This window comes from Coregonus lavaretus, assembly GCF_964263955.1.
Source record: "Coregonus lavaretus genome assembly, contig: HAP1_SCAFFOLD_3756, whole genome shotgun sequence".
Lineage (NCBI taxonomy): Eukaryota > Metazoa > Chordata > Actinopteri > Salmoniformes > Salmonidae > Coregonus > Coregonus lavaretus.
In genome coordinates, this window is record NW_028160517.1 from 29,820 (window position 1) to 56,394 (window position 26,575).

The 26,575-nt window shown below is 46.4% G+C and overlaps 1 protein-coding gene across 1 annotated transcript; it reads left to right on the top strand.

Annotated features, from left to right (window-relative positions):
• Positions 1-21,909: 21,909 nt before the first annotated feature.
• On the top strand, positions 21,910-25,884 carry LOC311121710 (scavenger receptor cysteine-rich type 1 protein M130-like; the record flags this gene model as incomplete). Its single annotated transcript, XM_084196165.1, has 3 exons — positions 21,910-22,215; positions 25,372-25,692; positions 25,796-25,884. Coding segments are annotated over 3 exons (716 nt in total), but the record flags the coding sequence as incomplete, so codon positions are not given.
• Positions 25,885-26,575: the final 691 nt, after the last annotated feature.

The window sequence follows — 26,575 nt, forward strand, 5'->3', positions numbered from 1 at the left end:
CCCCAACCCCAAGGTCATGGCAATAAGGGATCCAGATTTTGTCAAATTAATGTCAAAAGTATATTTTTTGTTGAGGCATTTTAGCTATTCCTAACCCTTTTCCTAACTTTAACCTAGTTCTCCTAACCTGCAACGTTAATTATCCTACCTGCTGCACAAATTCTCCTAACCTGCTACGAAAAGTCAAATCTGGCGTTAATCTGACAAAAGCAGGATCCCTTCTAGCCATGACCCAACAGCAACACCGTCAGAACTATAGCAGTCTTCATTCTGAAATGAGTCTGGTCTTCTTCAGAAGTAGTGTAGTAGTCTACAGGGTTCAGGACTCACCTTTTTAAACACTTCTTATCTCTCATATCATGAGGTTCCACATGTGTTTGGTTACATAGTGCCTAATGCTCTTCTTAGTGATAAAACAGCAAACATTAAGAGTGTTTACTTATCAGACCGACATATATAATAAATATACTAGAATATAATATACTATATTCATATGCTTTTAGTACTCACACATGAATCATATCATGTATGCAGGTCATGTGTTGTTTTGAGACAGGAGTAAAAACATACTGACAGGACAGTTCCTATTATGGCCACTAGGTGATAGTCTGGTGTCACAGACACATGACTGCAATCTTGAAGGAAGCATTGTCCCAATTATGTCTCCTTTCTCCTAAAGTGTGCACTTGTTCACTTCCCTAAACTGAAATGATTGGTATAAGAACTATGGTGGAAACTCCCTCTTGATAACAGAAGGTATAGTCCCATGGGTGGAACGGTGGGAGACGAACGGTACCCCCTATCCCACTATCTTCTTCTCCCTCTCTCCCCACCTTTCTTCTTCTTCCCCTCTCCTCCTCTACCCCCTCTCTTCTTCTCCCTCTCTCCTCCTCTCCCCCTCACCTCTTCTCCATCTCTCCTCCTCTCTCCCCTCTCCTCCTCTCCCTCTCTCCTCCTCTCCCCCCTCTCCTCTTCTCCATCTTTCCTCCTCTACCCCCTCTCCCCCTCTTCGTCTCTTTCCCCTTACATTATATAATATACATTAGAGGAGGGGAGGGAGGGAGGGAGGGAGGGAGGGAGAAGAGAGTAATGGGGGAGACATAGAGAGGGGGAGGGAAAGGGGAGGAGAGAGGGAGGAGAGCGAGAGATGGGAGAGAGAGAGAATATATTATTATCACTGACATCTCACCAGTGATGTCATCATAACCAGTAACCTATTCCACTCTTGGCACAGCCCAGCCTGACCCTGACATATAACATCAGGCCTGATGAGTTGACCTCCCTCCCCCTCTCCCCCTCTCCTCTTCTCCCTCTATCCCTCCTCCACCCTCTCCTCTTCTCCCTCTATCCCTCTCTCCCTTCTCCTCTCACTCAACCCTCTCCCCCTCTCCCAATCTCCTCTTCTCCCTCTCTCCCCCTCTCTCCCCTCTCCTCTTCTCCCTCTCTTCACCTCTCCACCCTCTCCTCTTCTCCCTCTATCCCTCTCTACCTTCTCCTCTCCTTCCCCCTCTCCCCCTCTCCTCTCCTCTCCTCTCCTCTCCTCTCCTCGTCTCCTCTTCTCCCTCTCTGCTCCTCTCCCCTTCTCCTCTTCTTCCTCTCTCCCCTCTCCTCTTCTCCCTCTCTGGCTCTCTCCACCCTCTCCCCCTCACCTCCTCTCCATCTCTCCTCCTCTCCCCCTCTCCTCCTCTCCCTCTCTCCTCCTCTCCCCCCTCTCCTCCTCTTCCTCTCTCCCCCTCTCCCCCACTCCTCTTCTTCCTCTCTCCCCTCTCCTCTTCTCCCTCTCTGCCTCTCTCCCCCCTTCTCCCCCTTTCCTCTCCTCTTCCCCCTCCACCCTCTCCCCCTCACCTCCTCTCCATCTCTCCTCCTCTCCCCCTCTCCTCCTCTCCCTCTCTCCTCCTCTCCCCCCTCTCCTCCTCTTCCTCTCTCCCCCTCTCCCCCCACTCCTCTTCTCCCTCTCTCCCCTCTCCACCCTCTCATCTTCTCCCTCTCATCCCCTCTCCACACTCTGATCTTCTCCCTCTCTCCCCCTCTCCTCTCCTCTCCTCTCCTCTCCTCTCCTCTCCTCGTCTCCTCTTCTCCCTCTCTGCTCCTCTCCCCTTCTCCTCTTCTTCCTCTCTCCCCTCTCCTCTTCTCCCACTCTCCCTCTCTCCCCTTCTCCCCCTTTCCTCTCCTCTCCATCTCTCCCCCTCTCCCCGTCTCCTCCTCTCCCTCTCTCCTCCTCTCCCCCCTCTCCTCCTCTTCCTCTCTCCCCCTCTCCCCCCACTCCTCTTCTCCCTCTCTCCCCTCTCCACCCTCTCATCTTCTCCCTCTCTCCCCCTCTCCACAATCTGATCTTCTCCCTCTCTCCCCCTCTCCTCTCCTCCTCTCCCCCTCTCCCCCCTCTCCTCTTCTCCCTCTCTGCTCTTCTCCCTCTCTGCTCCTCTCCCCTTCTCCTCCTCTCCCTCTCTCAACCTCCTCTCCTTCTCTCCTCCTCTTCCTCTCTCCTCCTCTTCCTCTCTCCTCCTCTCCCCACTCTCCTCTCCTCCTCACCCCCCTCTCCCCCTCTTCTTCTCCCTTACAATATATAATATATATCTGAGGAGGGGAGGGAGAGAGAGAGGGAGGGAGGGAGGGAGGGAGGAGGAAGAGAGTAATGGGGGAGACATAGAGAGGGGGAGGGAAAGGGGAGGAGAGAGGGAGGAGAGGGAGAGATGGGAGAGAGAGAATATATTATTATCACTGACTTCTCACAAGTGATGTCATCATAACCAGTAACCTTTTCCACTCTTGGCCCAGCCCAGCCTGACCCTGACATATAGCATCAGGCCTGTTGAGTTGACTTGGGTAACAGACCTCTAGCTTCTACACCACATCCCCCCTTCTCCTGCTCTAACATGAGACCTCAACAGTACTCATTTTGGGTGCTGGTACTGTTTATATTTAGGTGCTGGAACATTAACCAATATTCTATAAGAGGTGAACTCAAGCAGTAGAAAGTTAGAGGTGATATTATAGGACACACTATGTGAAACATTGCTGCAAGACAGATCACTTTGCTGTGTTTAGCTGGGCTCAACCACTGATCCAAGATAAGTTGCTAAGAAGTTTATCTCACATTATTGAAGTAAGGAACTAATGAGATAGAAATCATATAGCCTAGCAGTATTATCCACTCTTCAGTCCACTCTTCATGACAGTAGACTTGTATAGCTCAGTGGAGCCCCAGTTAGAGACAGATATGTTACCTGCAGTGATATTGATGATCCTGTTCTGGAGCATATGTTTTGATATTGTAAGATATATGATCATTTGCAGGGTTAGTAAATAACATGCAACTGGATGCAGACAGTAAAAATATATCTTAAACCAGGACAATGATGTAATCACCAGTAAATGTAATTTATTGTAGCATAACTGTCCATCTGGGGACAGGCACTAATGTCATTTAAGGTGTGATGGTGTATGTGATGTTGTATATTCAGTGTGTCAATGATTGATTGTATCTGTCCCTATGGAAATTAATGAGAGTATATATTATGTATCTATTTAATAGTCGTCTTATGTTTCTATTGCCTCCCGAGAGGCGCAGTGATTTTTAGGCACTGCATCGCAGTGCTAGAGGCGTCAGTACAGACCCGGGTTCGATCCCAGGCTATATCACAACCGGCCGGGATTGGGAGTCCCATAGTGCGGCACACAATTGGCCCAGCATCGTCCGGGTTAGGGGAGGGTTTGGCCTGGGTAGGCCACCATTGTAAATAAGAATTTGTTCTTAACTGACTTGCCTAGTTAAATAAAGGTTTATTAAAGGTTCAATAGAGCAAGGGGAAGGGGGTAGCTAGAGGTCTGTTACCCAAGTCAACTGAGTCAAGCTCAACAAGCCTGATGCTATATGTCAGGAAGAAAGAGAGAGAGAGAGAGTGAGGAGGGGAGGGTAGTGGAGAGAGAGAAGAGGGGACAGAGGACGGGAGGGAAGATAGAGAGGGAGATGTCAAAGGGCAGCGAGAGATGAGCAGAGAGAGATGGGGCGGAGGAGAGAGGATGGGTGGGCGGTGGAGAGAGCGTAGTGGAGAGAGAGGAGAGGGGAGGGGACAGAGGAGGGGAGGGGAGGGGAGGGGAGATAGAGACCCCATTTAGCCATACCCTAGGTTTAGCTGTATTTCTACACACCCCATTTAGCCACACACTAGGTTTAGCTGTATTTCTACACACCCCATTTAGCCATACCCTAGGTTTATTTGTATTTCTACACACCCCATTTAGCCATACCCTAGGTTTATTTGTATTTCTACACACCCCATTTAGCCATACCCTAGGTTTAGCTGTATTTCTACACACCCCATTTAGCCATACACTAGGTTTAGTTGTATTTCTACACACCCCATTTAGCCACACCCTAGGTTTAGCTGTAATTCTACACACCCCATTTAGCCATACACTGGGTTTAGTTGTGTGTCTACACACCCCATTTAGTGTCACGATCGGTCATGAACGAGAAGGACCAAGGCGCAGCGTGATATGCATTCATATTTATTTACGTACTGAACACACGACAAAACAACAAACGAAACGTGAAGTCCAAGGTAGACAAATAACATACCTCGCACGGAACAAGATCCCACAACTAACTTGTGCCAACAAGCTGCCTAAGTATTGTCCCCAATCAGAGACAACGAGCAACAGCTGCCTCTGATTGGGAACCACACAGGCCAACATAGATCTACCCATTCTAGATCTTAAACACAGAACATCGACATAGCAAACACAACCCAGAAAATACACACCCTGACTCAACAAATACAAGTCCTCAGAGTCAGGGCATGACAGTACCCCCCCCACCAAATGTGCGGACTCCGACCGCGCCACATAAACCTAACAGGGTAGGGGCCGGGTGGGCATTCCGCCTCGGAGGCGGATCCGGCTCCGGGCGTGACCACCACTTACTCTCCACCTCCCTGTTGCGCCCCTGGTCTGGTCTGGACCTCAGCACGCTGCTTCCCCTCTCTTTCCTCCCACGACATACCAAGCCCTGTCTGGACCCTGGTGTGGGAGACCCCGAACCTGGAGAGGGGCTGACGTCTGGGTCTGGACTGGAACCGCTGACTGGAGCTGGACCCGACGACGGTGGATCGAACTGCTCTGGCTCCGGAGTGGAGCCGCTGACCGGAGCTGGATCAGGCACCGGTGGAGTGGATTGCTCTGGCTCCGGAGTGGAGCAGCTGACCGGAGCTGGACCGGACCCCGGTGGAGCGGATTGCTCTGGCTCCGGAGTGGAGCCGCTGACCGGAGCTGGACTGGACCCCGGTGGAGCGGATTGCTCTGGCTCCGGAGTGAAGCAGCTGACCGGTGCCGGACCAGGCACCGGTGGAACAGGCACGGGTCGTGCCGGACTGGACACACGCACCACTGGCTTGGTGCGGGGAGCAGGAACGGGCCAGACCGGGCTGACGACGCGCACCACAGGTTTGGTGCGAGGAGCAGGAACAGGCCGGGCCGGGCTGGCGACGTGCATCACAGGTTTGGTGCGAGGGACAGGAACAGGCCGGACCGGGCTGGCGACGCGCACCACTGGCTTAGTGCGGGGAGCAGGAACAGGCCGGACCGGGCTGGCGACGCGCACCACTGGCTTAGTGCGGGGAGCAGGAACGGGTCGGGCCGTACTGGGAACACGCACCACTTGCTTAGTGCAGGGAGCAGGAACGGGCCGGACCGTACTGGGAACACACACCACTGGCCTCGTGCGGGAAGCAGGAATGGGTCGGGCCGTACTGGGAACACGAACCACTGGCTTAGTGCGGGGATCAGGAACGGGCCGGACCGGACTGGCGACACGCACCACTTGCTTGGTGCGAGGAGCGGGACTGTTTTCCCTTATAAACCCCCGCTCCTTCTGCTGCCTAACCAGCTCCTCTTGCCATGCCTCTACACTCTCCTTCTCCCTTATAGCCTCCTGTAGCTCCTCCCTCTGACCAAATAACTCCTGCTCCCTCTGAACCAATAGCCCCCGTAACCTGGTGGCCTCTTCTCCTAACCTGCAGAATCGCCCTGTCGCTGCCTCCTGCTGCCTCATCGTCCACACCGTGTGCCCCCCCAAATTTTTTTATTGGGGTTGCCTCTCGGGTCTCCATCGTCAGCACTGTTGCCGCCGTTTCTCATCTCCTACCTGGGCATCCTCATTCATCGCCCTCCGGTAACGGATGGCCTCTTCCTCCGTGATTCTCCCCCAACCGAGGAGGACATCTACTAAAGTAACCTCCTGTTTAATTCCCGGCGTTTGCTCCTGAACACGCTGCTTGGTCCTATTTTGGTGGGATCTTCTGTCACGATCGTTCATGAACGAGAAGGACCAAGGCGCAGCGTGATATGCATTCATATTTATTTACGTACTGAACACACGACAAAACAACAAACGAAACGTGAAGTCCAAGGTAGTCAAATAACATACCTCACACGGAAAAAGATCCCACAACTAACTGGTGCCAAGAGGCTGCCTAAGTATTGTCCCCAATCAGAGACAACGAGCAACAGCTGCCTCTGATTGGGAACCACACAGGCCAACATAGATCTACCCATTCTAGATCTTAAACACAGAACATCGACATAGCAAACACAACCCAGAAAATAGACACCCTGACTCAACAAATACAAGTCCTCAGAGGCAGGGCGTGACATTTAGCCATACCCTAGGTTTAGTTGTATTTCTACACACCCCATTTAGCCATACCCTAGGTTTAGCTGTATTTCTACACACCCCATTTAGCCATACCCTAGGTTTAGCTGTATTTCTACACACCCCATTTAGCCATACCCTAGGTTTAGCTGTATTTCTACACACCCCATTTAGCCATACCCTAGGTTTAGTTGTATTTCTACACACCCCATTTAGCCATACCCTAGGTTTAGCTGTATTTCTACACACCCCATTTAGCCATACCCTAGGTTTAGTTGTACTTCTACACACCCCATTTAGCCATACCCTAGGTTTAGCTGTATTTATACACCCCCAAACTACTTCCTGCGGCTATGGGACAGAGGAGGAGGGGAGGGGAGATGGAGAGTGAGAGAGAAGAGGAGTAGAGAGAGGGAGATGTCAAAAGAGATAGGGCTGACAGACTAACATGCAGTCAACTGAATATCTTTTCATAACTGACTTCTCACCAGTTATGTCATCACAACCAGTAACCTTTTCCACTCTTCCACTCCTGGTACGGCTCAGCTTGACCTCTGACCTATGAAATGAATGATTTCAAAAACAGACAAAAGCAAAGGTATTAAATTATATATAAACTAATCTGCAAAGAGAGGTTCACCTTTCCACGGAAGGGGAATGTGTGTACACATGGGTATTATTGCATCATACCAACTATAAGCCTATCTTCCCCATCACATCACGTGTGTTGTTGCACCACACCAACTATAAGCCTATCTTCTCCATCACATCACGTGTGTTGTTGCACCACACCAACTATAAGCCTATCTTTTCCATCACATCATGGAAGGTGATGTTGATGTTCATTTCTCCTCTCTTTTGCCCCTCCCCCCCTCTCTCTCTCTCAGTCTCTTTCTCAGTTCAATTCAAAGGGGTTTCATTGACACGGGAAACATATGTTAACATTGACAAAGCAAGTGAAATAAACAATCACAAACAGTAAACTTTAAACACACAAAAGTCTCAAAAGAGAAAGTCATTTGAAATTTAACTATATAAAAAAACAAAAAATAAAAATGAGTGTATCAGTCCTGACCTGTATAGGCCGTCGGTCAATACACTGTAAATGAAATATAAACTAGCTGGCTCCACTAGGGTGCTCTCAGCCAGGTGGCTCCACTAGGCCCTCTCAGCCAGGTGGCTCCACCAGGGCCCTCTCAGCCAGGTGGCTCCACTAGGGTGCTCTCAGCCAGGTGGCTCCACTAGGGCCCTCTCAGCCAGCTGGTGTTTGTAGGAGAGTGTGAGTTGTCTGTGCAAAAAGTAGAAGTACAAATGGCTGAGAATTTTGATAACTATATAAAAGAAAGATTAAAGTATTTTCACTGCCAGGAACATTAAGGAACATTAAGCCAATATTATATAAGAGGTGAACTCAAGCAGTAGAAAGTTAGAGGTGATATTATAGGACACACTATGTGAAACATTGCTGCAAGACAGATCAGTTTGCTGTGTTTAGCTGGGCTCAACCACTGATCCAAGATAAGTTGCTAAGAAGTTTCTCACATCATTGAAGTAAGGAACTAATGAGATAGAAATCATATAGCCTAGCAGTATTTTCCACTCTTCAGTCCACTCTTCATGACAGTAGACTTGTATAGCTCAGTGGAGCCCCAGTTAGAGACAGATATGATACCGGCAGTGATATTGATGATCCTGTTCTGGAGCATATGTTTTGATATTGTAAGATATATGATAATTTGCAGGGTTAGTAAATAACATGCAACTGGATGCAGACAGTAAAAATCTGTCTTAAAGCAGGACAATGATGTAATCACCAGTAAATGTAATTTACTGTAGCATAACTGTCACGATCGTTGACGGAAGCGGACCAAGGCGCAGCGTGATAGGCGTACATACTTTATTTAGTACACACACGAACCAAAACAATAAACCAAACGATACGTGAAGTCCTAGGTCATAACACAAACCAAACGGAACAAGATCCCACAAAATAACAGTGCCAAACAGGCTGCCTAAGTATGGTCCCCAATCAGAGACAACAAGCTACAGCTGCCTCTGATTGGGAACCACCCTGGCCAACATAGATCTAAACGATCTAGAACACAAACATAGAAAACTAAACAATGAAACCTACACACCCTGGCTCAACATTAAAGAGTCCTCAGAGCCAGGGCGTGACAGTACCCCCCCCCCAAAGGCGCGGACTGCGACCGCGCCAACCAAACACAAGAGGGTAGGGGCCGGGTGGGCATTCCGCCTCGGAGGCGGATCCGGCTCCGGGCGTGACCACCACTCTCTCTCCACCCCCCCGTAGCGCCCCTGATCTGGTCTGGCCCCGCTGACCGGAGCTGGACTGGACACCGGTGGAGCGGATTGCTCTGGCTCCGGAGTGGAGCATCTGCCCGGTGCCGGACCAGGCACAGGTGGAAAAGGCACGGGCCGTGCCGGACTGACGACGCGCACCAATGGCTTGGTGCGGGAAGCAGGAACTGGCCGTGCCGGACTGACGAAGCGCACCACTGGCTTGGTGCGGGGAGCAGGAACGGGCCGGACCGGGCTGGCAACGCGCACCACTGGCTTGGTGCGGGGAGCAGGAACAGGCCGGACCGGGCTGGCGATGCGCACCACAGGCTTGGTGCGGGAAGCAGCAACAGGCCGGACCGGCTGGCGACGCGCACCACAGGCTTGGTGAGAGGGACAGGAACAGGCCGGACCGGGCTGGCGACGCGCACCACTGGCTTGGTGCGGGGAGCAGGAACAGGCCGGACCGGGCTGGCGACGCGCACCACTGGCTTGGTGCGGGGAGCAGGAACAGGCCGGACCGGGCTGACGACGTGCACCACAGGCTTGGTGCGAGAAGCAGGAACAGGCCGGACCGGGCTGGCGACGCGCACCACAGGCTTGGTGCGGAGAGCAGGAACAGGCCGGACCGGGCTGGCGACGCGCACCACACCCTTGGTGCGAGGGACAGGAACAGGCCGGGCTGGACTGTGGAGACGGATTGGAGGTCTGGAGCGGAGAGCTGACACAACCCGTGCTGGCTGAATGCCTATTTCCACACAATCTGTGTGAGGCATCAGCACAGGACGTACAGGGCTGTGCACTCGTACTGGCACTACAGCACGTGGCACTGGCGCAGGATATCCGGGACCGAGGAGGGGTACTGGAGGCCACGAGCGTTGAGCCGGCACACTCCGTCCTGGCTGCATGCCCACCTTAGCACGACACGTGCGTTTTGCTAGCACAGGACGTACAGGACTGTGCCGGAACACTCGCGGCACATTACGTGGCTCCGCATAACACGGAACATGCCCAGTCTCACGCTGCCTAGCCTGAGTACAGGGAGTTGGCTCTGCTCTACCTCTAGGCTCCGCCAACCACCCTTCCAGCCCCCCAAACCTGGTGGCCTCCTCTCCTAGTCCGCCGATTCGTCCTGTAGCTGCCTCCAGCAGCCCCGTCGTCCACGCCGTGTGCCCCCCCCCCAAAAATGTCTTGGGGTTGCCTCTCGCGTGTCCGACGTCGGCACGGTTGGCGCCGTTTCTCCTCTCCTGCCTGGGCATTTACTTTTGCCCATGGCCCTCTGCCCGCGAATATGTCCTCCCAAGACCACCATTCGCCCACCTGGGACATCGCCAACTTCTCCTGTTTGGCACGCTGCTTGGTCCTCTGGTGGTGGGATCTTCTGTCACGATCGTTGACGGAAGCGGACCAAGGCGCAGCGTGATAGGCGTACATACTTTATTTAGTACACACACGAACCAAAACAATAAACCAAACGATACGTGAAGTCCTAGGTCATAACACAAACCAAACGGAACAAGATCCCACAAAATAGCAGTGCCAAACAGGCTGCCTAAGTATGGTCCCCAATCAGAGACAACAAGCTACAGCTGCCTCTGATTGGGAACCACCCTGGCCAACATAGATCTAAACGATCTAGAACACAAACATAGAAAACTAAACAATGAAACCTACACACCCTGGCTCAACATTAAAGAGTCCCCAGAGCCAGGGCGTGACAATAACTGTCCATCTGGGGACAGGCACTAATGTCATTTAAGGTGTGATGGTGTATGTGATGTTGTATATTCAGTGTGTCAATGATTGATTGTATCTATCCCTATGGAAATGAATGAGAGTATATATGATGTATCTATTTAATATTCGTCAAATTTTTCTATGGCCTCCCGAGAGGCGCAGTGATCATAGGCACTGCATCGCAGTGCTAGAGGCGTCACTACAGACCCGGGTTCGATCCCAGGCTATATCACAACCGGCCGGGATTGGGAGTCCCATAGAGCGGTGCACAATTGGCCCAGCATCGTCCGGGTTAGGGGAGGGTTTGGCCTGGGTAGGCCATCATTGTAAATAAGAATTTGTTCTTAACTGACTTGCCTAGTTAAATAAAGGTTTATTAAAGGTTCAACAGAGCAAGGGGAAGGGGGGTAGCTAGAGGTCTGTTACCCAAGTCAACTGAGTCAAGTTCAACAAGCCTGATGCTATATGTCAGGAAGAGAGAGAGAGAGAGAGTGAGGAGGGGAGGGTAGTGGAGAGAGAGAAGAGGGGACAGAGGACGGGAGGGGAGATAGAGAGGGAGATGTCAAAGGGCTGCGAGAGATGAGCAGAGAGAGATAGGGTTGGAGGAGAGAGGATGGGTGGGGGGCGGAGGAGAGCGTAGTGGAGAGAGAGGAGAGGGGAGTGGACAGAAGAGGGGAGGGGAGGGGAGATAGAGACCCCATTTAGCCATACACTAGGTTTAGTTGTGTTTCTACACACCCCATTTAGCCATACCCTAGGTTTAGCTGTATTTCTACACCCCCAAACTACTTCCTGCGGCTATTGGACAGAGGAGGAGGGGAGGGGAGATGGATAGTGAGAGAGAAGAGGAGGAGAGAGAGGGAGATGTCAAAAGACATAGGGCTGACAGACTAACACGCAGTCAACTGAATATCTTTTCATTACTGACTTCTCACCAGTTATGTCATCATAACCAGTAACCTTTTCCACTCTTCCACTCCTGGTACGGCTCAGCTTGACCTCTGACCTATGAAATGAATGATTTCAAAAACAGACAAAAGCAAAGGTATTAAATTATATATAAACTAATCTGCAAAAATGAGGTTCACCTTTCCACGGAAGGGGAATGTGTGTACACATGGGTGTTGTTGCATCATACCAACGATAAGCCTATCTACCCCATCACATCACGTGTGTTGTTGCACCACACCAACTATAAGACTATCTTCTCCATCACATCACGTGTGTTGTTGCACCATACCAACTATAAGCCTATCTTCTCCATCACATCATGAAAGGTCACGTTGATGTTCATTTCTCCTCTCTTTTGCCCCTCCCCCTCTCTCTCTCTCTCACTCTTTCTCTCAGTTCAATTCAAAGGGGTTTCATTGACATGGGAAATATATGTTAACGTTGACAAAGCAAGTGAAATAAACAATCACAAACAGTAAATTTTAAACACACAAAAGTTTCAAAAGAGAAAGACCTTTGAAATGTTAATAATTTAACTATATAAAAATAAAAATAAAAAACGAGTGTATCAGTCCTGACCTGTATAGGCCGTCGGTCAATACACTGTAAATGAAATATAAACTAGCTGGCTCCACTAGGCCCTCTCAGCCAACTGGCTCCACTAGGCCCTCTCAGCCAGGTGTCTCCACTAGGGCCCTCTCAGCCAGATGGCTCCACCTGGGCCCTCTCAGCCAGCTGGCTCCACTAGGCCCTATCAGCCAGGTGGCTCCACTAGGGTCCTCTCAGCCAGGTGGCTCCACTAGGGTCCTCTCAGCAAGCCGGCTCCACTAGGGCCCTCTCAGCCAGCTGGTGTGTGTAGGAGAGTGTGAGCTGTCTGTGCAAAAAGTAGAAGTACAAATGGCAAAGGAAATGAAATAAACTGATAAATCTAGGCCTAGGTTTTATTTACTGTGGTGTTTGTTCTCCACTGGTTACCCTATTCTTATCACAACAGGTCACACATTTTGCTGCCATGATTGCACGCTGCTGTATTTCACCTAACAGATATGGGAGCTTATCAATATTATATTTGTTTTCAAAGTATTTGGGGGTCCTTGTAATCTGAGGGAAATATGTCTCTCTCATATCATCGTTTATTTGGCAGGAGGTTAGGAGGGGCAGCTCAGTTTCCACCTCATTTTGTGGGCAGTGTGGCACATAGCCTGTCTTCTCTCTACCTATGGTGATTTTCGGGATGTGGAAGGCAGACATACAGGCGGATGAAGTAGATTGAGATGCAGCCCATGCAAAAAAACAAATCTCTATCTTAAACAGATGGATTTTGATGGGGATTTATTGTATTATTTTAATTAGTGCATCAATCGACTCTTAAGGACATCAATGGACATGTACTTACTGTTATCTGAAATGAAATAAACATCATTTTTGTTAAATGACAATTCATTTGCAGATTCTGTAAAACAAAACAATATATTTTTCCCTTAAATAATGTGCAGCTTTTTTCAAAAGTAAGTACTAAAAAGCCGATTTACCATAATTTGATTGTAGTATCATTTATTTTTAAGTAAATACAAAAGGTGTCATATTTAGGTGGTAAAAATGACTGCCATTTAAAGGAGCGGTACACCAACATTGGAAATATATTTAATTTCATTGACAAAAAGTAATTCATAGATTGATCCTGAGATACAATGACCAAAAATATGTCTTATCTGTCTTTATTTACTTACCCCACAGCCAGCATTAGCATCGCTTCAAAAATCATGCCCAAATCCTCAAAGTCACTTCAAACCAAATGTTATAGCAACCCACATACCACAACAACTTGCACATATAGAATATTGGAGGATATTATAGGAATGATGGTATTTATATAACATTTCCCGTGGAATAACCAACTATTCTTCAAAGAATACCCACCAATACAGCGCTATGTGTACGTTTAGAGGGTAGCTGGTTTCTGCATTACAGTTTTAACAAGTATTCATCCCACTGACAGACTTTTGAGCTGTTGTGACTGCAACTAAGCATATATGCAAGGTCATTTTGATTGTGTACACGGTCATACCTAGTTATAACCAGTTATAACCAGGCGAGTACGTAAGGTTCTTCATTTCTGCAGGTGATCTGTTTATCTGGTCTAAATCACTGATACAGGTCCCCCTGGATTCAAATAAATACTTTTTTAGATTTGCCTTAGAATAACTACCTTTCGGAGAATACCCACCAATACAGCTGTCTGTATCTGAGTTCTATATTGCAGTTCTATTAACTATTTATACCGTTGGCAGACTTTTTATTGAAGGTCCTATCAAATTACTATAGGAGGAATTAGATGTTTTTCGTTGGGGTCAGAATGATCCCAAATGACTTGAATTTTGTAAAAAAATTATGATGATATCAGTTGACTGACAAATTCATGAAAAATTTGAAGAATTTAATAAACCAACTTTGGGCTATGATAACAAAAATATGGCTCTAGATGCAATTTGTTAACTTCAGTAGTGGTGTGTGGGTAAATTTACTGTGGGGGAAAGCCATAATACAACCAGATCAGTTGTGATCATTTCATTGTCTGGTCTATAAACCTAATGAATGATCCTCTGTGCCCAAATCATGCTTTAGAAGCCTATTTTGAATGCTTTTATTTATTTCTGTATAGACAGGAGTATGCTAATTTGTATTTTATATCTTTCTGGGTAAGTGCCAGGACCATTCACAGTTTAGCTCATTTGGCCTCCCTTTTTATTATCAAGGGAGGCCAAATGTTCGCTGGCTTCCCTTGCATTCAATGCTACAGGGCGGCAGCAGTGTCATATTATTTTGAACTAGACAGCATCAGATAGATCAGTATAATAATAGTAATAATATGCCATTTAGCAGACGCTTTTATCCAAAGCGACTTACAGTCATGCGTGCATACATTATTTTATTTTTTTGTGTATGGGTGGTCCCGGGGATAGAACCCACTACCTTGGCGTTACAAGCGCCGTGCTCTACCAGCTGAGCTACAGAGGACCACTATCACAGTAGTTCCCAAACTCTGGGGCGGCCTCCTAGGGGTGGTGCAAGGGGTCAGGTGGGGGGTCGGGTGGGTGCAGGGGTCATTATGCAATTTGTAATTTTATTTGATTTATTTCAGGACCATTCACAGTTTAGCTCAACGCTATTTGGTATTTTAATTAATTTTTGTATGATCAAGGGAGGCCAAATGTTAGCATTCAATGCTACAGGGCGGCAGCAATGTCATACTCTTTTTAACCAGACAGCATCAGATAGAATGGCCTACACATACAGAGACATAGGGGCACCGTTTCACTCGCTCAGATGCTTTCTCCGGTGAGGTACATTCAGCCTCTTGCTAATTGAAGGAAAATGATAAAACACAGAGAGATGAAAGATACATTATTTTATATGTTTTTTTCTTGGTCATTTTTTGGGGAAGCCTGGCTTCCTTTGGCAACCATGAATACACGCCACTGCGGAGGTTAGGAGATATAATGTAGCAGGTTAGGATAATTAACGTGGGAGGTTAGGATAACTAATGTAGCAGGTTAGGATAATTAATGTGGGAGGTTAGGATAACTAACTTAGCAGGATAGGATCATTAATGTGGGAGGTTAGGATAACTAATGTAGCAGGTTAGGATAATTAATGTGGGAGGTTAGGATAACTAACCTAGCAGGTTAGGATAATTAGTGTAGCAGGTTAGGTTAATTAACGTGGCAGGTTAGGAGAATTAACTTAGCAGGTTAGGATAATTAACGTGGCAGGTTAGGAGAATTAACGTGGCAGGATGGGATAATTAACGTGGCAGGTTAGGAGAACTAACTTAGCAGGTTAGGAGAATTAACTTAGCAGGTTAGGAGAATTAACGTGGCAGGATAGGATCATTAACGTGGCAGGTTAGGAGAACTAACGTAGCGGGTTAGGATCATTAACGTAGCTGATTAGGAGAATTAACGTAATGTGCGTGTGGTGAGGTTTTGCCATTTCAATCAGGAGAAAAATAGGAGTACTGCTGATCTAGGATCAGGTCCCCATTGTCCATGTAATGTTATTCATTAGGATCTAAAATACTATATAAAAATGAATACAGGCCTAGCTAGATATGAATGGAATCATTACCTTAATAAAGGATTGTTTTCCACCGTAGGCCTGGTTCAACAGTGTTAGTTCTGTAGTGCAACTCTGGCCCAGACTGGATAAACACCCCCATCTAGTGGCCATTTAACTGCATGACAGGAAGACAAAGTGACTCCTTCTCAAAACCCATTAGATGAGAAAGCCGGAGGGTTTCCCCTCTGACCTTCTCCTCCAATGGGTTTTGAGAAGGAGGCGAGGAGAGAGGACACGAGGAGTATACAATTGAGATTCTCCCAGAGGGTAACTGCATACATGGAGTGTGCCTGAAAGTGGGTGTTGCTAAAGAAGTGGGAGGATCAACAGAAGTGGGTGTATGGAAACTTAACAGCTAATTGGGCAGATTGGTTGCCACTCAAGACCATTTTGCTTGGCTGCTAGCTGCTTCCTTGTAGCATTTTAGGTTAGAATGACCTTCTCCAATGGGTTTTGAGAAGGAGGTGAGGAGAGAGTAGAGAGGACCCCAGGAGTCCCCACCTCATTTTCTAACGCTGTTGAAAACACTGACGCCAAACACGGAAAGAATGGATCCAACTTCCTCCGCGCTCACGCATTATTATAATTCATATGCATTAGCCTGTTTCTGTTAGATTATACATCATGACAAAATACAGAATATTACTGTCCTGCTAATGTTCCTGGACCTTCTAGGCTAAACTGCTGAGTAAAAACCCATAACTGATCCAAATCAGACAGGCTAGATGCAGTTATTTTGAAATTAATATTCAAAACGCCTGGCTTTTGAACGGTTATTCAAATGACCTGGGCTATTCACTGCAGTTTACAGCCTAGACTAGAGTTGTGTACTCACTTGAAAACAATAATAACATTCTTCATTACATTGTGTTGATGTAGCTTAGGTAGAATACGTTTCTTGTCCCTAACAAACTCAAACAATAGGGTAGGTTTTTCGAGCTAGGAGGGAGTTCTGCCTGACTCTGGCATCATAACTGAGAAGAATGGAATAAGGGATGCTTTTAATCATCATGTTACCTCGGCAGGCTTTTTATTTGAGAGAAACGGTGGTTTAGTTGACCCTGGTCAGCCAATCGACTGCTCTTCCCTCTGCCAGCCTCTAGCTGACTCAACGGTTGACCCGTCAACTTCTAGTCAATCTTTGTTTCATTTCAACTATTTACTATCTGTGATGTGTTAGATGTCTTGCTTAAGATTGATGTAAAAAAAAAAAATCCACTGGGGCTGATATGCTTGATCCATTTCTACTGCAGCGCTCTGCCCCCCTGATTGCTGAATCATCAACCCGTAACCTGACAGTTATATCTAGTACTATCTACAAGGTTTGGAAGGCGGCCCATGTACTCCCCCTTCACAAAGGTGGTGACCCCTTGTGACCTAAATAATTGTCGCCCTATTTATAAACTTTTTTGCCTAGCTAAAATATTAGAATCCTTAATTAATTCTCAGCTAAGATGTATTCTAAATGTACATCAGTGGGGTTTTAGACCAGGTCATAGCACTATCTCTGCTGCATCCCTAGTTATAAATGATGTGGTTCACTGTAAGGATAGAAGGCAACATTGTGCTGCCCTCTTCATTGACCTGTCAAAGGCTGTTGATCACTCACTGCTAATTCAGAGGCTTGGCTCAATTGGCCTAGACCAGGCTGCATGTAACTGGTAAAAAAATGACTTGACAGATAGAACTCAATGTGTATCTACTGATGGTGTTAAATCAGACGACAGTGTGCTTTAGGACCATGCGGAGGGTTCTGAGCAGTCGGGTAGGCTGTTTGGAGTGTTTATCCAACTGGATAAAAACAAAAATGAATATAAATAAAGTTATGTCTCCTCCACTTCTAAAACCAAAGTTGCACCTATGCTGTTTACATTAACAATATTGACTTGTCTATAAAAAACTGTAACCTCCACTTGTATACAGTTGATAGTTGTTGTGTATGCTATTTCCCCCACGGTTGACCAGGCTCTATCTGAACTACAGTCTGCCTTCATGGAATTACAGAAAAACTTTATTGACCTGAAATGAGCATTGAATGCAGGGAAAACTCAGTATATGTTGTTCTCTAGTGCACATCAAAATAACTGATTTAGTGTACTTTGAATGGTGTCCATATTGATTGTGTCCCTGCTTATAAATATCTGGGAATCTGGATAGATGAAAAGCTGTCTTTTAAAAAGCATATTGATGAGTTAGTTAAGAAGCTGAGAATTGAAATGGGCTTCTTCTATAGAAACAGGTCCTGCCTCTCGCTAAACAGTAGAAAGCAGATTATTCAGTCAACGTTCCTATCGGTCCTAGACTATGGTGACATCATTTACATTTACATTTACGTCATTTAGCAGACGCTCTTATCGATTTACAAATTGGTGCATTCACCTTATAGCCAGTGGAACAACCACTTTACAATATGTTTTATTTTATTTTTTGGGGGGTGGGGTAAGGGGGGGTAGAAGGATTACTTTATCCTATCCCAGGTATTCCTTAAAGAGGTGGGGTTTCAAGTGTCTCTGGAAGGTGGTGAGTGACTCCGCTGTCCTGGCGTCGTGAGGGAGCTTGTTCCACCATTGGGGTGCCAGAGCAACGAACAGTTTTGACTGGGCTGAGCGGGAACTGTGCTTCCGCAGAGGTAGGGGTGCCAGCAGGCCAGATGTGGATGAACGCAATGCCCTCGTTTGGGTGTAGGGACTGATCAGAGCCTGAAGGTACGGAGGTGCCGTTCCCCTCACAGCTCCGTAGGCAAGCACCATGGTCTTGTAGCAGATGCGAGCTTCAACTGGAAGCCAGTGGAGTGTGCGGAGGAGCGGGGTGACGTGAGAGAACTTGGGAAGGTGAACAGAGGGGAGAGGTGCGCTTGTGAAGTTGGAAAACATTTTGTGTACGTTTTTTTCCCCGAATTGGTTTTAACTGCACTCTACTTTACTTACCTTAACAAAATAAGATGTATAGTTGAATATTTTAGAAATGAGTCGTCTCAATTCGCTTGCTGCTTGGCTGTATTGACGAAGGTTCCAGTGCCACTGGCAGTGGCTTCGGGAGCTGCTTTGGGTTCGTCGGATCGGGAGCTGGAGAGGACAGTTTAGTCTGAGGTCATTTAAGGGCTTCGGGGACACTGGACATCGTTTTTCGGAAGCATGCAGGGCACTTTCTGCCTATTGGATTATAAATAGTCAACTGTTGGTTTCAAGGGCTTTCTACCGTGATAACTGTGGGGTTAGACTGTTTGTTTTTTATAGCTCCAACGGCGCCAACGAACATTTTCAGTTTAGCACCCGGGTTTAGGTTATCTTAAAATATTATTGTATTGTGTGTATTGCCAATTGTTTGCAAGTGTATTATTCATTATTCATATATAAACATTATATCTGTAGGTAAGAACCCTGGTCTCTTTGGTTTTTCCTTAGCGAGTTTAGTCATACCAAGTTTATTATGTACTGAGTGGACCTTTTCACCATACTTTTACTCTATGGATTTATCTGAGCCTGTGGTGATAGGGTTACATCAACATTATAAATATGGTGGAAACTCCCACTAGTCCATGCCTCCACCAATCCAATGCTTTTAGATTATGGGAAGTAGTGAACAAGTGCACACTTCAGGAGAAAGGAGATATTATTGGGACACACTCAGATGCTCTGTTAATCAACCACATTGGTCTACCACAAGGCTTCCTTGGTTCAAACTGTCAGATTATTGTTATAATGTTGTTTGTAGTATAGAGATAATGATGTTATTGATTATCAATGTTATGATATTGATTATGATGTAGAGTATTGTTATGATGTTGTTGGTAGTATATAGATAATTATGTTATTGATTACAAAAATGCGAGGGGTGTATTCAGTTTTGTGAGATACTGTATGTTAGAGCAGGAGTAGGGGGGGTAGAAGTTAGAGGTCTGTTACCTGAGTCAAGATCAACAGGAGGGAGGGAGGGAGGGAGGGAGGGAGGGAGGGAGGGAGGGAGGGAGAGAGAGGGAGAGGGAGAGGGAGAGGGAGAGAGAGAGAGGTTAAATTAACATCAACAGACTAACATGCAGTCAACTGGATATCTTTTCATCACTGACTTCTAACCAGTGATGTCATCACAACCAGTAACCTTTTCCACTCTTCCACTTTTGGTCCGGCCAAAAGTATGTGGACACCTGCTTGTCAAACATCTCATTCCAAAGTCATGACCATTAGTATGAAGTTGGTCCCCCTTTGCTGCTATGACAGCCTCCACTGTTCAGAGAAGGCTTTCCACTAGATGTTGGAACATTGCTGCGGGGACCTGCTTCCATTCAGCCACAAGAGCATTAGTGAGGTAATGTTAAATATACATTGCTGCGTGGATTTTTTCCTTTGGACTGCCAGATGGTGAAGCGTGATTCATCACTCCAGAGAACGCGTTTTCAATGCTCCAGAGTCCAATGGCGGTGGGCTTTACACCACTCCAGCCGATGCTTGGCATTGCTCATGGTGATCTTAGGCTTTTGTTCGGTTGCTCAACCATGGAAACCCATTTCATGAAGCTCCCGACTAACAGTTGTGCTGACGTTGCTTCCAGAGGCAGTTTGGAACTCGTAGTGAGTGTTGCAACCGAGGACAGACGGTTTTTACACGCTACCCTCTTCAGCACTCAGCGGTCCCGTTCTGTGAGCTTGTGTGGCCTACCACTTCACGCTGAGCCGTTGTTGCTCCTAGACGTTTCCCTTCACAATAACAGAACTTACAGTTGACCGAGGCAGCTCCAGCAGGGCAGACATTTTACTAAATTACTTGTTGGAAAGGTGGCATCCTGTGACGGTGCCACGTTGAAAGTCAATGAGCTCTTCAGTAAGGCTATTCTACTGCCAATATTTGTCTATGGAGATTGCATGGTTGTGTACTCGATTCTATACACCTGTCAGGAAGGGGTGTGGCTGAAATAGAATCCACTAATTTGAAGGGGTGTCCACATACTTTTGTATCTATAGTGTGTGTACACACGTGTGTTGTTGCATCATACCAACGATAAGCCTATCTTCCCCAGCACATCATGAAAGGTCATGTTGATGTTCATTTAACCTCAGCCTCTCTCTCTCTCTGTCTCTCTGTCTCTCTGTCTCTGTCTCTGTCTCTCTTTCTCCTCTCTCTCTCTCTCTCTCTCTCTCTCTCTCTCTCCTCAGATATCCAGGCTCAAAGCATCAGTCCACCAGGTAGGTAGAGTATAAATCTACAATGATTATAGCAGTTCAATATTAGTCAACTTTATTATCCCACATGGAGAAATTCATGTGTCCATACACACCATTCTAAAACCCAATAACAAGTACTGTTTTATGGCACTGCTAATACTTGTCAACCACAAAGCATTACTGCTGTTAGAATAACAGAAGCCCTGTCATAATCTGTCCTCACCACTGTGTTTTCCTCTCTGCTGTTTACAGCTGAAGACTCAGTCAGACTGGTGAATGGGACCACTTCCTGTTCTGGGACAGTGGAAGTCTTCTACAGAGGAGAGTGGTTAGGTCTATGTCCTATGCTTTGGTACATGTTGAAAGAGGTTAAGGTTATATGTAGAGAGCTGGGCTGTGGGAACGTTGTAGCTGAATCTAGAGGACCTCTGGTTGGAGATGGAAGAGGAGGAGTCACACTATGGGGTAGATGCAGTGGAGATGAGTCTACTATTAAAGAGTGTGACATCGGAAGACGACCTGGTGTCTCTGATTGTGAATATTATCATCATGTGATCTGTTCAGGTAAGACACTGGTAATATTGAGAGATTTGATTTGTACATTATACAAGATTAGCATATATCATGTTTTATGTTTTTTTCATTTCATTTAAAGAGAGGGAGAGATGTTAGATGTATTTAAACATTATATTTGTGTTTGTCATATTGGTTTATGGGAGATGTGCATGGGCAGATCATTGTAGTTCAGATGTTACTGAAGTGAAGCTGCCTGATGGATGTCCAGCTGTTTATTTTCTATAAAGTGAAGTGAACTTATTCCTGTCTCCTGCCTGCATTATTCCCAACCCTGTCCTGAGTGACTAAGAACCCATTTCTACCTCTTACAGTATCAAACATAGCAACCTACAATCTTTTATCCAACATATTTGTGTTTAGTCCTTGACAGTGTCATCAACAAAACGGATTGAATGTTCAACCAACTGTTTTTCTCCAGAGTCTGTGCAGCTTGTGGATGGAGATGGTCTCTGCTCTGGGAGACTGGAGGTGAAGTCCAATCAGTCCTGGGCCTCAGTGTGTGAAGCTGACTTTGACCAGCAGGATGCAGAGGTAGTCTGTGGGGAGCTTGGCTGTGGGGCTCCTGCAGCTCTACAGGGGGGGCTCTATGGAGAAGGTGAGGGTCAGACCTGGGATAAAGAGTTCCCGTGTAAAGGCAATGAGTCCCTTCTCCTGGACTGTGACACCTCAGACAGAAAAAACAACACCTGCCTACCTGGTAATGCTGTTGGACTCACCTGCTCAGGTAAGAAACAGTTTGTCACTCAATCAACATTGTTTCTCACCTGGAGTGAAGAATATGAGAGGCAATATATAGTGGGCTCCAAAATTACTGGCACCCCTGTCTGGCAATGCACAAACAATACTTACAGAAATATAAACACTATAATTATAGAGAGAAACTGAAAATACCAACATGTGAGAAATACTGTACTATATTAATGTTCCAATGGAACCCACTAAAATTATTTATTGATTTAATTAAAAATCAATGTCCTCCAAATCAAGGTTTTCACAATTAATGGCACCCCTAAAAAGTTTTTTGTAAATAATATCTACCACAATTAGACCAGGAATTAAATTCCACTTATTTTAGTTTATCTAAGTGTTAAGGAACTATATTGAGCCATTACATCACTTCCTCTTTCACTAGTGTATAAAAATGAGGTAACACACATACATTATCCTTTTGTCATCCAACTCCATGAAGAAAACAAAAAAACTGGCAGTTCAAAAGAGACAGATGGTCGTAGACCTTCATAAATCTGGTAATGGCTACAAGAAGATCCACAAACTATTGAATATACCACTGAGCACTGTCAGGGCAATTATATATATTTTTAAGTTAAGATTATATATTTTTTAATTAAGTTATGGAACAGATGAAAACCTCACGGTAGAGGACACACATGCATTTTGCCCCCCAGGATAGGGAGGAGGATGGTGAGAGAAGCAACAAAATCCCCAAGAATCACTGTGAAAGAATTGTAGGCCTTGGTGGCGTCTTGGGGTCACCAGGTTTCAAAAAGCACCATCAGACGCCACCTCTACAACCACAGGCTCTTTGGAAGGGTTGCCAGAAGAAAGCCCTTTCTGACCCCAAGACACAGATGCAAGCGCTTGGAGTTTGCCAAACGTAATTTAAATTATGACTGGAAGAAGGTGCTCTGGTCAGATGAGACCAACATTGAACGTTTTGGTCAGATACAGCATCGGCATATTTGGCGTCGAAACAGAGATGCATACAAGGAGAGGCACCTCATACCCACTGTGAAATATGGTGGTGGGTCAGTGATGTTTTAGGGCTGTTTTAATTCCAGAGGTCCAGGGGCACTGGTTAAAGATTGATGGCATAATGAATTCCACCAAGTATCAGGGAATTTCGGCTGACAATCTGGTTTTCTCTGCCAGAAGGCTGGGTCTTGGCGGTAGGTGGACTTTCCAACAAGACAATGACCCAAAACATACCTCAAGATCCACACAGAAATGGTTCTGTGACAAAAACAATCAATGTTCTGCCATGGCCATCTCAGGCGCCGGACCACAATCAAATCAAATCTGTGGGCTAAGTTGAAAAGAGCAGTTGATAAGCGCAAACCCAAGAATGTGAAGGATCTTGAAATGTTCTGCATAGAGGAATGGTCCAAAATCCCTCCAAATGTGTTCCTTAACCTTGTCAAACATTACAGGAAAAGACTGAGTCCCTGGCTGCGTAGTGTGTTACTTATGGTAGGCTTTGCTACTTTGGTCCCAGCTCTCTGCAGGTCATTCACTAGGTCCCCCCGTGTGGTTCTGAGAGTTTTGCTCACCGTTCTTGTGATCATTTTGACCCCACGGGGTGAGATCTTGCGTGGAGCCCCAGATCGAGGGAGATTATCAGTGGTCTTGTATGTCTTCCATTTCCTAATAATTGCTCCCACAGTTGATTTCTTCAAACCAAGCTGCTTACCTATTGCAGATTCAGTCTTCCCAGCCTGGTGCAGGTCTACAATTGTGTTTCTGGTGTCCTTTGACAGCTCTTTGGTCTTGGCCATAGTGGAGTTTGGAGTGTGACTGTTTGAGGTTGTGGACAGGTGTCTTTTATACTGATAACAAGTTCAAACAGGTGCCATTAATACAGGTAACGGGTGGAGGACAGAGAAGCCTCTTAAAGAAGAAGTTACAGGTCTGTGAGAGCCAGAAATCTTGCTTGTTTGTAGGTGACCAAATACTTATTTTCCACCATAATTAGCAAATAAATTCATGAAAAATCCTACAATGTGATTTTCTGGATTTTCTTTCCTCATTTTGTCTGTCATAGTTGACGTGTACCTATGATGAAAATTACAGGCCTCTCTCATCTTTTTAAGTGGGAGAACTTGCACAATTGGTGGCTGACTAAATACTTTTTTTCCCCACTGTATCCTTGCCAGAGGTGGTTGCACTAAGTACTAAATGAGGAGTGTCAATAATTATGAAACCTTGATTTTGGTGACATTTATTTTGTATTAAATAATTGTATGAGTTTGGTTGGTTCCATTGAAACATTAATAAAGTACAGTATTGTTTATATGTTTTAAGTATTGTTTGTGCAGTCAGGGGTGCCAGTAATGTTGGAGCCCCCTGTAGGTGTGTTTTAGTGAGAAAATAGTCGATTACTGTCTCTCTCTCTTCTTTTCTCAGAGCCTGATGATGTGAGGCTGGTGGGAGGAGGCAGTCGCTGTGCTGGTGGAGTGGAGTGGTACGACCAGGGAGAGTGGAGGACTGTGGGAGCTGTAGACAGGAACAAGGAGGCTGTAGCTGCAGTAGTGTGTAGACAGCTGGGTTGTGGCTCCACTGTTTCAGTACTACCTGGAAACACCACTAGAGGGTTTGGAGTTTACTGTTCTGGGTCTGAGCCTTCACTGAGGGAGTGTAGGAGAACAAATGATCTCCTTCCCTTAGTCACAGTGATCTGCTCAGGTAATATCAAGATATTATAATTATATTCAACTGATTTCCTTCATTCATACAACTTCCTCTGCACCTCTCACAATGACTGTTTAGCTTGTAAGTCTGCTTTGCAAAATAAATCACTCAGTCAAGTAGGAATCAAATACAACTTAAATATCCCAGAATGCTTTTGTATTTGAGTGTTATCTCAGTGAACGTCTCTACTCACTACCACTGTCACATGTCATGTTATTGTCATATCTAAATGAGGAAAGAAAGTAGTTGAGGAGCTACGTTTTCTTTTTCTCTCCTCTTGTTCCAGATGTCCTGCTTCAGCCTGATATCAACATATGTTGTCTCAGTGACTGTAGGCCCACTACTCATGTTGCCCTGTGAGGGAGGGTGGCTAGCACTGTTACATGCTGATGTTATTTTCATATCTATAGGAAACTAGCTGAAGAGGTTTTTCTTGTTCTCTTTTTTGTTACAGATCTTCTGGTCCAGCCTGATATCTTCCTGACTGACTCAATGGGAGGGGTCTCCAGGGGCCACCAGGGGCCCGAGATGTTATGGGGCGACAGCTTCACCATCATCTGCTCCACTCAGCCACAGTACCCAGGAGGCTCCTTCCTCCTCACGTTCACCGGCTCCAACAGAGCCCAGACCCAGCCAGCTGTCAATCACTCTGCTGCCTTCCTCTTCCCTGCTGCAGATGACTCCCACCAAGGGAACTACAGCTGTGTTTATGACAATGATGTTTTCTCTCATAACTTCTCCTCTGAAAGTGAGCTCCTCTCCCTCACCGTCACAGGTAACTGAACATGAACCAGACTTCCAACTTAGTCATTGACAGATTTCCCACAGATCTATGTGATGATGACCAGTCCCCTCATCAAAGGTGTTTCTGTTTGCAGCCTCTCCTCTGCCAGCCTTCATCATCAGACACGTTGTAGTGCTGCTGATCCTACTGACAGCCATCACCACCATCTACCTGTACTACAAGGTAAAGACAGTTACTCAGACGTTACAAGTCATTTAAATGTTTTTGTCTATGAGCAGGGTTCAGATTCTACATTGGTCTATATCTGTGTGTGATTAACTCGGCTCTCGAGTGGCGCAGTGGTCTAAGGCACTGCATCGCAGTGCTAGCTGTGCCACTAGAGATCCTGGTTCGATTCCAGGGTCTGTCGTAGCCGGCCGCGACCGGGAGACCCATGGGGCGGCGCACAATTACGGGGTGGCAGGTAGCTTAGTGGTTAAGAGCGTTGTGCCAGTAACCGAAAGGTCGCTGGTTCTAATCCCCGAGCCGACTAGGTGAAAAATCTGTCGATGTGCCCTTGAGCAAGGCACTTAACCCTAATTGCTCCTCTAAGTCGCTCTGGATAAGAGCGTCTGCTAAAATTACATTAAAAAAAATAAAAACAATTGGCTCAGCGTCGTCCATTGTAGGAGAGGGAATGACCGGCAGGGATGTAGCTCAATTGGTAGAGCATGGCGTTTGCAACGCCAGGGTTGTGGGTTTGATTCCCATGGGGGGCCAGTATAAAAAATGATGTATGTACTCACTAGCTGTAAGTCGCTCTGGATAAGAGTGTCTGCTAAATGACGTAAAATGTAAAAAAAGAAAATTACCAGATGAGAATGAGACACAGAGACACACACACACACAGAGAGAACGAGAGACCGGGATTTTA